General features: G+C 46.5%; 1 protein-coding gene across 1 annotated transcript in view; it reads right to left on the bottom strand.

Moving 5' to 3' along the window:
- Positions 1–3,534: 3,534 nt before the first annotated feature.
- Positions 3,535–14,812, bottom strand: part of LOC139537437 (coxsackievirus and adenovirus receptor homolog) — a 108,471-nt gene continuing 97,193 nt past the window's right edge. The window contains exons 4-7 of the mRNA XM_071338711.1: positions 10,089–10,244; positions 9,805–9,927; positions 9,493–9,631; positions 3,535–7,168 (exon numbers count right to left, since the gene is read on the bottom strand). Of these exons, the coding sequence (XP_071194812.1) occupies positions 6,883–7,168; positions 9,493–9,631; positions 9,805–9,927; positions 10,089–10,244 (704 nt within the window). The 3' untranslated portion in view covers positions 3,535–6,882. The remainder of the gene's footprint in view (positions 7,169–9,492; positions 9,632–9,804; positions 9,928–10,088; positions 10,245–14,812) is intronic.

The raw sequence follows: 14,812 nt of genomic DNA, 5'->3' as shown, positions 1-14,812 counted from the left end.
TAAATCATCCAGCTACGCAGCCGGCTTAGACTGTGTACAACCAGATAACGTTGCCAAGGAAACCCTCTTGAAAAACCAATAAGCACTCTCCCTCTCTTCCCCCCCTCAGCCCACCCCCAATCTGTGCAAACAATTAATAACTTGAGCAGGCAAAAGGAAGGGATCTGGAGAGGTAGGCTGCACAATTCCCCAGGTGCTTAACAAATGCCAGTCTTTTCCCTCTGTGTGAGGTAGAATTTGTCACATATTGAGAATGGAACCAGAAAATACATTTCAATAAAATATATTAAAGACAGAATGGGACATTTCAATAAAATATATTAAAGACAGAATGGGACGAGGGAATGTATTATTAATTGTACATTAATTCAATGAGAATAGAATTTCACAAGCTACATAACCCAATAAGTCCAATCCATATGCAATATAGGAGAATGTATTTTTACAGCCGTCAAAAGTGTCATTATCATGCCAGTAGACACATCCATAGGGACTATTATGATGATGATGACTGTGATAATTGAAGGGCAGCTAAACAAACCCAGTGCATAGCCCAATTGTGTGTGTGTGTGTGTGTGTGTGTGTGTGTGTGTGTGTGTGTGTGTGTGTGTGTGTGTCCCCGTGCCTGTGATTTTTTTATTTTATTTAACCCTTAATTTACCAGGGAAGTTGACTGAGAACACATTCTCATTTACAGCAACGACCTGGGGAATAGTTACAGGGGAGAGGAGGGGCGATGAATGTGCCAAATGTAAGCTGGGGATGATTAGGTGACCGTGATTGTACTGTATGAGGGCCAGATTGGGAATTTAGCCAGGACACCGGGGTTAACACCCCTACTCTTACGATAAGTGCCATGGGATCTTTAGTTACCACAGAGAGCCAGGACACCCGTTTAACTTCCCATGTGAAAGATGGCAACTTATACAGGGAAATGTCCCCAATCACTGCCCTGGTGCATTGGGATATTTTTGATCAGAGGAAAGGTTGCCTCCTACTGAATCTCCAACACCACTTCCAGCAGCATCTGGTCTCCCATCCAGGGACCAACCAGTTTCAGAAGCAAGCCAGCAGTGGGATGCTGGGTGGTATGCTGCTGGTGATTAGCGAGCCAGTTATTAGGGTCCATGATTGATTTCAACACTGACCCCAGATCAATGCTCTGGGGTCCTATCCATTATCAGACACTCAATTATAGCTATGGACATCCTGCTTCACAGCTAAGTGCTCTACTGTAGTTGGTTTATTGGCCACCAGTCAAACATTCTGCCTGCCCAGACAGACAACAGACACTCAGAGCTATTGGCAAATCATCAGCTATTGACCCAGTGGCTGGGATCTTTGACAATTTTTAGAGCCTTCCTCTGACACCACCTAGTGTAGAGGTCTTGAATTCCAAGGCAGTTACAGTCAATGAACTAATCACTGATCATAATCGTATGGAATCGTATCGTATGGAACCCTGACCTGTTCACCGGACAAGCTACCTTGTTCCAGACCTGCTGTTTTCAACTCTCCAGAGACATCAGGTGCGATAGCCGATCATTCAGAGTATTTCTATGAAAAGCCAACTGACATTTACTCCTGAGGTGTTGACCTGTTGCACCCTCTACAACAACTGTGATTATTATTATTATTATTATCTGACCCTGCTGGTCATCTATGAACATTTGAACATCTTGGCCATGTTCTGTTATAATCTCCACCTGGCACAGCCAGAAGAGGACTGGCCACCCCTCATAGCCTGGTTCCTCTCTGGTTTTCTTCCTAGGCTCTGGCCTTTCTAGGGAGTTTTTCCTAGCCACCGTGCTTCTACACCTGCATTGCTTGCTGTTTGGGCTTTTAGACTGGGTTTCTGTACAGCACTTTGTGACATCAGCTGATGTAAGAAAGGCTTTAAAATTACATTTGATTGATTGATCTAAAAAAATATATGAAAAATATTTGATTAAACATTTTATTTGGCCTTAACGCTATTAGCTCATACAAACGCATTGAACAACAGATTCACTACATGGAATAGATAAAAACAAAACAAAAGGAAGTTATATCTGAGAGATATAAGAAAGATCGGGACACATTTAAAAATATATATATATATTTAACCCCTTATTTTTGGCACTAAACAGACTCCATATATACTTCCCATACATTTTTTCAACTGGTACCGGGGACCTTCAGACGAGTCTTGTGAGGCCTGTAGGCATCCTAGAGCAAAACAACTGACACTTGTCAGTGAGAATCTCGCCTTTCCACAGAGGGGTCCAAACTGTTCGGACAGACAGTAGTTGGCAGATCAGCTCTACCGAATTCAGGAGTCCCAAGATGCTTGTGGGAGTCATAGAGCAAAACCATTCCGACGCTAAAGGCAATTTTGTGAGAAGACAGATTTTTGTGTTGTCTCATGGTCTGACAAACACCGCTCTAGCTGTCACCTTTCACCGCAGATGCGGAATTGCGGCATTGGTGGATGCGGTGGATTGAGAAGCATCAACGCAAAAAAACTTCTCTCTAGCTTAAATTGACAGCCTATTTTTTTTAATGCTAATTAGATTTCTGCGGGGGCACGGACATCGACTCTAGGGGATTAAAAAACAAAGAAAAGTGTAGACTTATTTTTCTTCATAGCTGGCGTAAGACATCGAGTTTAAACATTCGGTACAATCCCTAACATGGCTGATCTATCCAATAACCATTAACCTTAGTTACTCCAATGTTTCCAGCTCCATTGAGCTGCTATAGGAGCTCATTTGTACCACACGGCTAATTAGCTGGGACTCGTCATGCAGTTAATTAGCAACAACATTAGCTAAGGCAGGAAATTGTCTAAAATTGAAACCAGCCAAGGGTAAACGTTGGATATGTTGGCTCAAACTTCAGCGATACATATTGATTCGAGCCCTAGGTACACGTTGACTTTAGTTCTCCCTCAGTCATTACAGAGGCAGTGATGACGTGTTGTGAGAGAAGTGCTACACTGCAGCACGAGGATAAAGGACAAGTATCAGTGGGTGAAACACAGAGGAAAGACATTACTCCCCTGTTCCCTCAAGTCAAACCAGGGCAGTGGCCTGGAGTAGTTTCCTGATTCACACTACAGGGCTGAACCCAACCATACTGTGCTGGCTCGGTTCTTTTCTTTTCACATTGTCCTTTCCAGCAACTCTGGTGGATGTGTAATCAGGCCAGCCCAGTAAAGCTCGGCCCTATAGTGTGAATCATGCTAGTATATGTCATGTTCTAGTACTGCCTGTTTCAACGGAGCTGTGGATTTTCACTGGGCGGGTTCTGATCATCGTGCCTTTGTGCTTCATTGATTAATTATAATCATTAAGTGGTTAGAAAGTAACCTCACCTGGCATTAATGGTGAAAATCACTGCCTGATTCAAGTGAATCAGTGTGGAAGCCTGGAGGAGGGCCTGCCGTGCCACAGAGGATAGACAGGCTGGCTGCTGATACTTGCAGAGAGAAAAACACTTTGATTTCAGACAAAGTCAACAGCTACTGATATGGGATAGAAAGGCAAAATAATATTATTTCTTTCATTTTGTGTCCTTTATTATTTAAAAATACAGCACAAAAAAATACACACAAAAATAAAAACAGGTATGATCACACAATGTGCAAACAAACCACCAAATAAAAATCTTCATACAATATTAGTACACTAGTTTTAAAAGCTACAGTTAATACCATGTTAGTAGTACTTATTTGTTTTCTGAGTTGAGAGGGACTATACAACATGACTAACTCCCTAATGGCTCTGTAGTTTGTCAGCAGTTGGGGGTCTACTAAAACACTATATTGGGGACACATCCATACAGTAAAGACACACAGTCCCCTGGGCTTCCAGAGAGCTGACAGGTTTTCCACTTTGGGGTAATGTACGGGGTGGGTTTCACTTCACGTCCTGTCTCGGATGTGCCTGCTGTCCCCATGTGTGCGGTTACACCTGCCACAACAAGGAGAGGCGTAAGGCCACAACAAGGAGAGGTCTTCACCTCCACTTCATCCACCTCAAATCTACTACTTTCTATTTCATACACACAGAGTCTGTGTGCGTTTCATTAACCATACTAGTATACTATTTACAATGTATGCTATTGCTTCATCATAATTAATAAGCTAATGTGGATATTGAAACATAGCTGCAGTAGAATGCCAGTGGTGCCCACCTGAATTAACATTAGTGGGCTTTCACCCTCCACTGTTATTTATAAGACCCTTCGATCATGTTTTAGATACACATTAACCAAGCAAAGCACTGCAGAGCATCATCATACATACAGAGCATTAGAGTAAGTGTGGTGGGATTAGTTCTAGAGATAGTGTAACTTTTACAGTATATTTACACATACAACAAAAGCCTTCATAATAAAAATTAAAAAATCCCCAAATAATGCATTTAAAACTAAAAAATAAGTAACAACTGTGAGTCAACTGGTTATTTTTATTTTATATTGCTAATGTTTAAATATAGAGCGAATGTAATTGAAAATAATCTATTTCGGATGGGGAAGTAAAGCAACCAACCTCCACTCAGTTGATGTGGATTTACACAGGATCCAGAACCATGAAAAGTGGACTAGTTGCAATGCCCGATGTGGGTATAGTACTACAGACATACTACATGTTCTGTAGCCAACTATTGTGTCATGTATCATACAACGACAGCTGGCTACAAAACATACATGTATGGCGCATATCACGGTAGAAGAATAGAGCACACCTACCTAGGGGCCTGTGGCTGTAACAGTATGTATGTGATACAAGTCAGTAGAGACAAGGCACAAGAATACTGATGTGAATCACAGAAACACTCCATCTGGGCTGAGCAGAAGCACTGACTGGGGGGCTGTGAGTATGTGAGACAGAGTGAGAGAGCATGGGTGCATTATAGATACCCTGGAAAACAGAGTTACTGTGCTGTAAGTGCAGCCTAAACCTAACACCCGTGACTCAGTATTCTAATATTTTCTTCTTCCCCTCAACACTCACTTCCTTCCATATATCATGTAAATTACTATACTGTACATACTCCATCCTTCATTTATCCTTCATGAATAGAGGTGCATGAATGAACCACTAAACATTTTTGACTTCATAATGACCATTGAGAAAGTTGTTTCATCGAGTTATTGAATCCTGAGTGTGCAGTTACAAATATACCATTTTGTTCAGGGGTTTGATGGTTTAACACCAGAGATGGTTAATAACAGCATACAGTGTAGGGGATAGGGAAGGGGTGTACTGGCGGGGTCAGAGGGTTTGGGGGCCTGGGCTGGTGGCAGTCAAACACAATCAAATATGACTGTTCAGTGACCCTCACCCATCACCTCCCTATTCTCCAAAACACTGCCTGTTGTAGGAACTTGAGGGGTGGGCTGTGAACCCGGCAAAGAAACAATACACTAATCACAAGATGTGGTGGTTTCAACTCCCCCTTCCGTGTCATTAGCCAACCCTGTCCATCCGTCCCCTCCAGCCCAACCCTGTCCATCCGTCCCCTCCAGCCCAACCCTGTCCATCCGTCCCCTCCAGCCCAACCCTGTCCATCCGTCCCCTCCAGCCCAACCCTGTCCATCCGTCCCCTCCAGCCCAACCCTGTCCATCCGTCCCCTCCAGCCCAACCCTGTCCATCCGTCCCCTCCAGCCCAACCCTGTCCATCCGTCCCCTCCAGCCCAACCCTGTCCATCCGTCCCCTCCAGCCCAACCCTGTCCATCCGTCCCCTCCAGCCCAACCCTGTCCATCCGTCCCCTCCAGCCCAACCCTGTCCATCCGTCCCCTCCAGCCCAACCCTGTCCATCCGTCCCCTCCAGCCCAACCCTGTCCATCCGTCCCCTCCAGCCCAACCCTGTCCATCCGTCCCCTCCAGCCCAACCCTGTCCATCCGTCCCCTCCAGCCCAACCCTGTCCATCCGTCCCCTCCAGCCCAACCCTGTCCATCCGTCCCCTCCAGCCCAACCCTGTCCATCCGTCCCCTCCAGCCCAACCCTGTCCATCCGTCCCCTCCAGCCCAACCCTGTCCATCCGTCCCCTCCAGCCCAACCCTGTCCATCCGTCCCCTCCAGCCCAACCCTGTCCATCCGTCCCCTCCAGCCCAAGCTGGACATCTCAAAACGGTCAACTGTCGAAATAACAACCAGCTGACCTAATTTCTCTCAGGGCTGGCAAACATGGCCATTACATCAGCCACAGTCCAACCAGTGGAATGAACATCTTTAAAAAAGGTAACTACTTGACAAATCATTATTTTGAAAAGCAGAACTCTAAAATCCCCTCGGCAACCCCTATTCTTGAGATAAGCTGTGTGTTACAGAAGTGAATTGATCAAACATGTCTGATCCTTCCGTGAGTATTTCATCCAAAGAAAGTAGAGTAGAACTGTACATGTCCCACCCCCAGAAACATACACGTAAAGCTGTAATACTCTACATGGTACACACACACAACACAGGCCAATCAGAGACCTTGGTCCGCTCTGAACACAACTCTCTATGGACAGGGCCGGCTAGATAAAAAAAACATATGTACAAAGCAACCTGTGTGAATTGACCATTAAAATGTACCCAGCCTAGAATTCATATTTGTCATGTGTGAGAAAGTTCAGGAAGTAAAATTCATAAAAGCATCAGTTTTTTGTCTTCAGTAAATAGTTGATAGTGGGTCTGATATGACATGGTACAATACTGCTTCTCTTTTCTCCTCAGTACAACACCACACCCAGACCTCCATAAAGCAGAGCAGAGTGGGGGTACCAGTTGGTGGTGAGTGATAGAGGGTAGAATCTGGCTGCCCAGCACAGTCCCCCAGCCCAGCCACCCCACCTCTCTGTCTAGTGTCCCCCGGTCTTTCCCTCCATCTTTCTGTTTCTTTCCACTACACAATGGAGCCGTCCCTGTTCTGGGCGGGGATCATGACGGCGATGGCGCCCATGCGGCTGAGGTTGGGGCCGGCCATCTTGCTGGCGACGGGTGGGGGCAGGGGTGCGTGGCTGGGGGGCCTGTCATACTCCTCCACGGAGGGGATCTTGTCGTACTGGGGCTTGAGGGCGTACTCGTGCAGGTTGGAGGGGGACATGGAGCCCAGGGAGGAGCGCTGGCTGCCCACGCTGGTGAAAGAGCGGGCCGTCGACACGCGGCTCTTCGGAGGGGGGACGTCCTCTCTGAAGGAGAGAAGGGGGGTGGAGATGGTTATGGAAAAAAACACAAGCTTTTTCACTCCCTTTCACATTCACTTGGGTTTGGATTTCCCCCAGGGGTCCAGACAGAGAGAAAGAAAGTGAAAGATAAACAATAAAGATAATGGAGAGACACATAGAAACACAGAGAGAGTGTGGGACAGACAGACAGAGAGGGTGAAAAAGACAGAAACAGACAGAGGGGAGGGGACAGACAGACAGAGAGGGTGAATAAGACAGAAACAGACAGAGGGGAGGGGACAGACAGACAGAGAGGGTGAATAAGACAGAAACAGACAGAGGGGAGGGGACAGACAGACAGAGAGGGTGAAAAAGACAGAAACAGACAGAGGGGAGGGGACAGACAGACAGAGAGGGTGAAAAAGACAGAAACAGACAGAGGGGAGGGGACAGACAGACAGAGAGGGTGAATAAGACAGAAACAGACAGAGGGGAGGGGACAGACAGACAGAGAGGGTGAATAAGACAGAAACAGACAGAGGGGAGGGGACAGACAGACAGAGAGGGTGAAAAAGACAGAAACAGACAGAGGGGAGGGGACAGACAGACAGAGAGGGTGAATAAGACAGAAACAGACAGAGGGGAGGGGACAGACAGACAGAGAGGGTGAATAAGACAGAAACAGACAGAGGGGAGGGGACAGACAGACAGAGAGGGTGAAAAAGACAGAAACAGACAGAGGGGAGGGGACAGACAGACAGAGAGGGTGAATAAGACAGAAACAGACAGAGGGGAGGGGACAGACAGACAGAGAGGGTGAAAAAGACAGAAACAGACAGAGGAGAGGGGACAGACAGACCGAGAGGGTGAATAAGACAGAAACAGACAGAGGGGAGGGGACAGACAGACCGAGAGGGTGAATAAGACAGAAACAGACAGAGGGGAGGGGACAGACAGACAGAGAGGGTGAAAAAGACAGAAACAGACAGAGGGGAGGGGACAGACAGACAGACAGAGAGGGTGAATAAGACAGAAACAGACAGAGGGGAGGGGACAGACAGACAGAGAGGGTGAATAAGACAGAAACAGACAGAGTGGAGGGGACAGACAGACAGAGAGGGTGAATAAGACAGAAACAGACAGAGGGGAGGGGACAGACAGACAGAGAGGGTGAATAAGACAGAAACAGACAGAGGGGAGGGGACAGACAGACCGAGAGGGTGAATAAGACAGAAACAGACAGAGTGGAGGGGACAGACAGACAGAGAGGGTGAATAAGACAGAAACAGACAGAGGGGAGGGGACAGACAGACCGAGAGGGTGAATAAGACAGAAACAGACAGAGTGGAGGGGACAGACAGACAGAGAGGGTGAATAAGACAGAAACAGACAGAGGGGAGGGGACAGACAGACAGAGAGGGTGAATAAGACAGAAACAGACAGCGATGATAGCTAGTGGGGATGGAATGTAGTTCGAACTGTGCCAGCTCTGGTCAGCTACAGTAAGAATGAGGATTCTCAGCAGTGGTAACAGAGCAACCTTCATTCTGACCAACCCCCTTCAGCTCCCAGAGCAACACAATTAAAAACGAATAACCAGCAATAATCCATTAAAGCCTGAGGGGCCCTTGGCTTTGAATATGTTAGTAAACATGTGTGTGTGTTTGTGCATGCATGGTGTGTGTATGCGCACAAGTGTTTGTCTGTGTGTGCAAGTGTGCATTCCTGTCTGTATGCGTGCCTCCGTGTGTGTGTGTGTGTGTGTGTGTGTGTGTGTGTGTGTGTGTGTGTGTGTGTGTGTGTCAGGGCTGGGTACCCAGACACAGTGCTCATTGGGCTAATATTTTTTGAGTTGCCAGGCAGATAGCCAGACAGTGTCCAGGCTGAAGCTAGCAGACCCAGAAACAGAGAAAGAGGGAGGGAGCCCCTGTGCTTTCTGGATGGAATACTGTGTCCAGGGGGGCTGGGCAGGACATACAGGATCCACAGAACAAACAAAACTCCCAAAACTGATTACCAAAGCCGTTTATTTTAGGAAGGGGAAAAAAAGAGAACGCTGATGGGGCGACAACCTTTTTCCCGTGTGTGTGAGAGAGAGAGGGAGACTGGGCCGGGAGGAGCTGGGGCCAGAGAACGTTGGACGTTCAACACTGACACATACCTACTGGCACAGTTTTCGTTGCTTTATCTCAGGCTGTAGCAGCCAAATAACCCACGTACAGATAGTTAGAGAATACATACTACACTGCTATATCAGTTTGATGCAGTATGTACCAGTGTCTGTACAATGAAAGTGTATTTGGGGGATCCTACACAGTGTTGATGGTGTAATAATGCATTGCCCGTACCTGATCTCGTAGGAGATCTCCTTCTCGTACTTCTTCCTGTTGCGGGCGCGGCAGCAGCAGAAGAGGATGATGGCGATGATGATGAGGGCCAGCAGAACAGCAATGATGGCTCCAGCTATGATACCAGCAGTGTTGGGGGCTAGACCACAGAGAAAATCATTAAAAACACTCATCCTACACAATCCCACCATTTTGACTCTATACAGCCATACAGGTCTCAGCACAAATGCCCACCCGATTAAAATAATCAAATAATTCTAATCTTCAATTAAGACCAGATAAAGGTGAATCAGGGGGCGTTGAGGGACTCACGAGGAGTGATGCCAAGCTGTAGAATACACTCCTCCATGCCCACGTGGTTCTTAGCTGTGCAGCGGTAGGTTCCTGAGGAGCTGGTGGACGCGTTCCTTACATTCATGGTGCCTCCCACAGGGTCTACAGACAGAGGGGGAGGGGTTGACAGCGGCACGTTCAGGAAGCCAAAACTTTTCAGAGGCCTTTCTGTCCATTTGGCAGTGAATAACCATTCTGTTTGAAAGCATCTGCTCCATCTGGGGATGGTGAAACCTGGCTTCCATAAATATTATGTGTCTTACCTAGCACGGCGGAGGCAGGCAGCAGTTTGTTGTCGCTGGTCTTCTCCCAGGTGTACTGCAGGGGGTTGGTCCCCTCACTAGACGTACACCTCAGGACCACATCCATACCCTCCAGGGTGAGGCCGTCGGCAGAGCATCTGGGCTTGGACGGCCTCACTACCAGGAGAGAGGGGGAGGAGGGGGAGAATAAGCTATTAGAGATGGCGGAAAAGAGAAATTAGCTTGAAGCTACACAAACCATTCCTGATTTTCTATTGCACACCCCTCTGGGCAGGTTACCACGCTGTGTGTGTCTCATAGCAGCAGTCATCAGCGTAATGAGAGCAGTAATCAGGGTCAGTGATACAGCTGCTGTCATTACAGGTGCTGTCACTCAAGATAATTACGATCAGAGCGCGACACACACACAAACGGTGGGGGTAGGGCATCTGTGGAAGCCAGACATAGTTTCAGTCTGTTGACAGGAGACTAGAATTCAAAAGCAAACAAAGCTCCAAATTGAAAGCAGGCCAGATCCAGTGCAAGGCAAAGATGAACAGACCAACTGTCTGTCTGTCTGCTGGAGCGGTGGGGTAGGGGGTACTATGCTAGGGATGGGAGGTGGAGGGGCATTTAGGAAGCCTGATTGGCACTGTGTGTGTAGTCATGTGTGTATGTGCGACTGTGTGAGTGTCTCTCTTTCTCTCTCTCTGTGTGTCTGAGCGTTGTGCTGGAGCACTGACATGGTTTGGTAATGGGCGCTGTAACAACAAAGCCCGGCGAGAGGGGAGGACAGAACCATGTGGATTAACACCAGACAGCCCTGGGGTACACTACAGCACATATTGCAGCGCCCAGCCCATCTAATCTAATAGGCAGGGGTCAGGACGGACAGAACGAGGGATGAATGAGAGAAATGAGAGAACAGAGAGAAATTAAACGAGTACTGATCGACGGTTGGAGGGATGACAGGGGCCAAGGCTGCTCGCTCTCCTGACTTGGCGGTCGGCTGTTCACATGCACTGTGTGTGTGTCTTACAATGTAATACAACAATGACATTTTGAATTCACATTAAAAGCTCAAAGTCAGCTTAACATATCAAGGGCTACATATAGCTCAACATGTAGATGTTCCTATTGGAAACGGGTAGAAGCTTCATCAGAGCAGATTTTTATGTGTGATATGAGCGAGAGATGAGGTCAAAGGAAGAAGAAAAGAGAATGGTCTTTAGAGAGATACTGTGGAGACTAGAGGGAGACAGTGATTGGTTGTGGTGGACTATATGGATGTGGTGTAATATGAAGGGCTAAGGATAAGGTGATTTATTGCTGTACTGGGCTACATTGAGGTACAGATAGGGTATATATGGAGAAAGTGAGCGTGATACATTGCGGTAGACCACAGAGACGTGGCTATAAAGACCATGAGGGACCAGTTTGGAGAGGCCAGGGAGACTGAGAAAGATTGGCTGTTAAAGGCTGTGGTGAGGTCTAGGCAGTGCTGATTGGTTGTTTGGGATTCAGATCAGGGAACTTGACAGAAAGTGAATGGCTGTTGAAGGTTGATGTGAAGTCTAGGCAGAGATGGTGAATGGTAGTGAAGGTTGATGTGAAGTCTAGGCAGAGATGGTGAATGGTAGTGAAGGTTGATGTGAAGTCTAGGCAGAGATGGTGAATGGTAGTGAAGGTTGATGTGAAGTCTAGGCAGAGATGATGAATGGTAGTGAGGGTTGATGTGAAGTCTAGGCAGAGATGGTGAATGGTAGTGAGGGTTGATGTGAAGTCTAGGCAGAGATGGTGAATGGTAGTGAGGGTTGATGTGAAGTCTAGGCAGAGATGGTGAATGGTAGTGAGGGTTGATGTGAAGTCTAGGCAGAGATGGTGAATGGTAGTGAGGGTTGATGTGAAGTCTAGGCAGAGATGGTGAATGGTAGTGAGGGTTGATGTGAAGTCTAGGCAGAGATGATGAATGGTAGTGAGGGTTGATGTGAAGTCTAGGCAGAGATGGTGAATGGTAGTGAAGGTTGATGTGAAGTCTAGGCAGAGATGGTGAATGGTAGTGAGGGTTGATGTGAAGTCTAGGCAGAGATGATGAATGGTAGTGAAGGTTGATGTGAAGTCTAGGCAGAGATGGTGAATGGTAGTGAAGGTTGATGTGAAGTCTAGGCAGAGATGGTGAATGGTAGTGAAGGTTGATGTGAAGTCTAGGCAGAGATGGTGAATGGTAGTGAAGGTTGATGTGAAGTCTAGGCAGAGATGGTGAATGGTAGTGAAGGTTGATGTGAAGTCTAGGCAGAGATGGTGAATGGTAGTGAAGGTTGATGTGAAGTCTAGGCAGAGATGGTGAATGGTAGTGAAGGTTGATGTGAAGTCTAGGCAGAGATGGTGAATGGTAGTGAAGGTTGATGTGAAGTCTAGGCAGAGATGGTGAATGGTAGTGAGGGTTGATGTGAAGTCTAGGCAGAGATGGTGAATGGTAGTGAGGGTTGATGTGAAGTCTAGGCAGAGATGGTGAATGGTAGTGAAGGTTGATGTGAAGTCTAGGCAGAGATGGTGAATGGTAGTGAAGGTTGATGTGAAGTCTAGGCAGAGATGGTGAATGGTAGTGAGGGTTGCCGATGTGCCTGTCCGGTGTGCTGTACTGACTGCAGGTGCTCTCTCCTCCTGTTAACGTCACTGTCCATCTTTAAACTAGCGGAGACAACACACAGCTCACAACGTTACCTGCACTCAGGGAAGATGCCTCTGTGTGTGTGTTTGTTTATCTAACATTTCTGTTATTTTTCGATTTTTTAAACAACTAATGGACCGACGTTGGTTCAATTATTTTAATTCCATTTAGTTCGTTTTTTCCCCTTCTGTGAGCTCAATGCACAGTTTCTCTAGAGACACATCAGATCAAGCCCAAACAGTGCGATGTAGTAGAGGGTTGTAGTTTCTAACAGGACAATATTCAACATAGTTTAGCGCAAAAAACGTGGTAATTAACTACAATGACCATAATCCATTGCGCGCCTATTTGTCTGGTCGCTGTGGGGCAGACACAGAGAAATGAGAGAAGAACGCGTGAGGTAGCTCTACCTGAAAATACATGACCTAAGTGATTGATAGTTGGTATTTATAAAAGTATGTCTTATTTAATTTGAAGAACTACTAAAATTGTGATTTTGTCAGACCGCATAAGCAGCAGCTCTATAGAGATGAAGACTTGGAATGATAAAAGTCATAAAACAAATGAAAGATTTCATTAAATTAATGTGAATAAATGATGGTTAATAAGTGATAAGCAGAAATGGGCAGTCACTACCATCATGGGACTTTGATTGTTTTATTCAGTGTTACAGAATTCAACCCACATAATGCATAGTCCATTTAATGTAAAAAAATTATCAAAACCATAATGTTTTTATAATTGAACCGAAATAATAAGTAATAATCACTTAGCACTGGTGTGTGTGTGTGTGTGCACGCGTGACTGTGTACATCTGAGAGTGTGTGACTGTGTGCCATGTCTGAGTGACCATGTCTGAGTGACCATGTCTGCCAATGTTCTCCGGAGCGTTTACATTGTGACCTCATGGGAATTCATTGTATTATTATTTTGGACAAAATTCATATTCACAAATGTATATTTACAAAAGAAATCTGTGTATATCCCTTACATGCTGACCAGACCGCTGCGTCCGCCATCGCGCGCATGTTGATTTTGTCCATCCACACCAGATGCGATCAGGACACGCAGGTTGAAATATCAAAACAAACTCTGAACCAACTATAATAATTTGGGGACCAGTCGAAAAGCATTAAACATTTATGGCAATTTAGCTAGCTAACTTGCTGTTGCTAGCTACTTTGTCCTGGGATATAAACATTGGGTTGTTATTTTACCTTAAATGCACAAGGTCCTCTACTCGACAAGGTCCTCTACTCGACAAGGTCCTCTACTCGACAAGGTCCTCTACTCGACAAGGTCCTCTACTCGACAAGGTCCTCTACTCGACAAGGTCCTCTACTCGACAAGGTCCTCTACTCGACAAGGTCCTCTACTCGACAAGGTCCTCTACTCGACAAGGTCCTCTACTCGACAAGGCCCTCTACTCGACAAGGCCCTCTACTCGACAAGGCCCTCTACTCGACAAGGCCCTCTACTCGACAAGGCCCTCTACTCGACAAGGCCCTCTACTCGACAAGGCCCTCTACTCGACAAGGCCCTCTACTCGACAAGGCCCTCTACTCGACAAGGCCCTCTACTCGACAAGGCCCTCTACTCGACAAGGCCCTCTACTCGACAAGGCCCTCTACTCGACAAGGCCCTCTACTCGACAAGGTCCTCTACTCTACAAGGTCCTCTACTCTACAAGGTCCTCTACTCCAACAATTAATCCACAGATAAAAGGGTAAACCGAGTTTGTTTCTAGTATCTCCTCGTTCAGGCTTCTTCTTCTTCGGACTTTACATGGCGGTTGGCAACTAACTTCAAGGTGCATTACCACTACCGACTAGACTGGAGTGTGGACCTCAGTTCATCTTTCAATCACCCACATGGATATATGCTCCTAAAAACCAATGAGGTGAGGCGAGACTTGCAGCACATCAAGCGTCATAAATCAACCATGTTATATTTTAGCTCCTGGCTACGCAGACTCCTGTTGACACGGTCAAGCAGTGTGGTCAGCATGTTAAGGTCCTTGTGTAATGTGTTATTGTACCCCCTAGTCCAACAGTCCTTTGTATACTCTTTTTGA

Source organism: Salvelinus alpinus, chromosome 13 (assembly GCF_045679555.1).
Source record: "Salvelinus alpinus chromosome 13, SLU_Salpinus.1, whole genome shotgun sequence".
Taxonomy (NCBI): domain Eukaryota; kingdom Metazoa; phylum Chordata; class Actinopteri; order Salmoniformes; family Salmonidae; genus Salvelinus; species Salvelinus alpinus.
The sequence above is the reverse complement of the archived record's forward strand: the minus strand, read 5'-3'. Positions and strand labels throughout refer to the sequence as shown.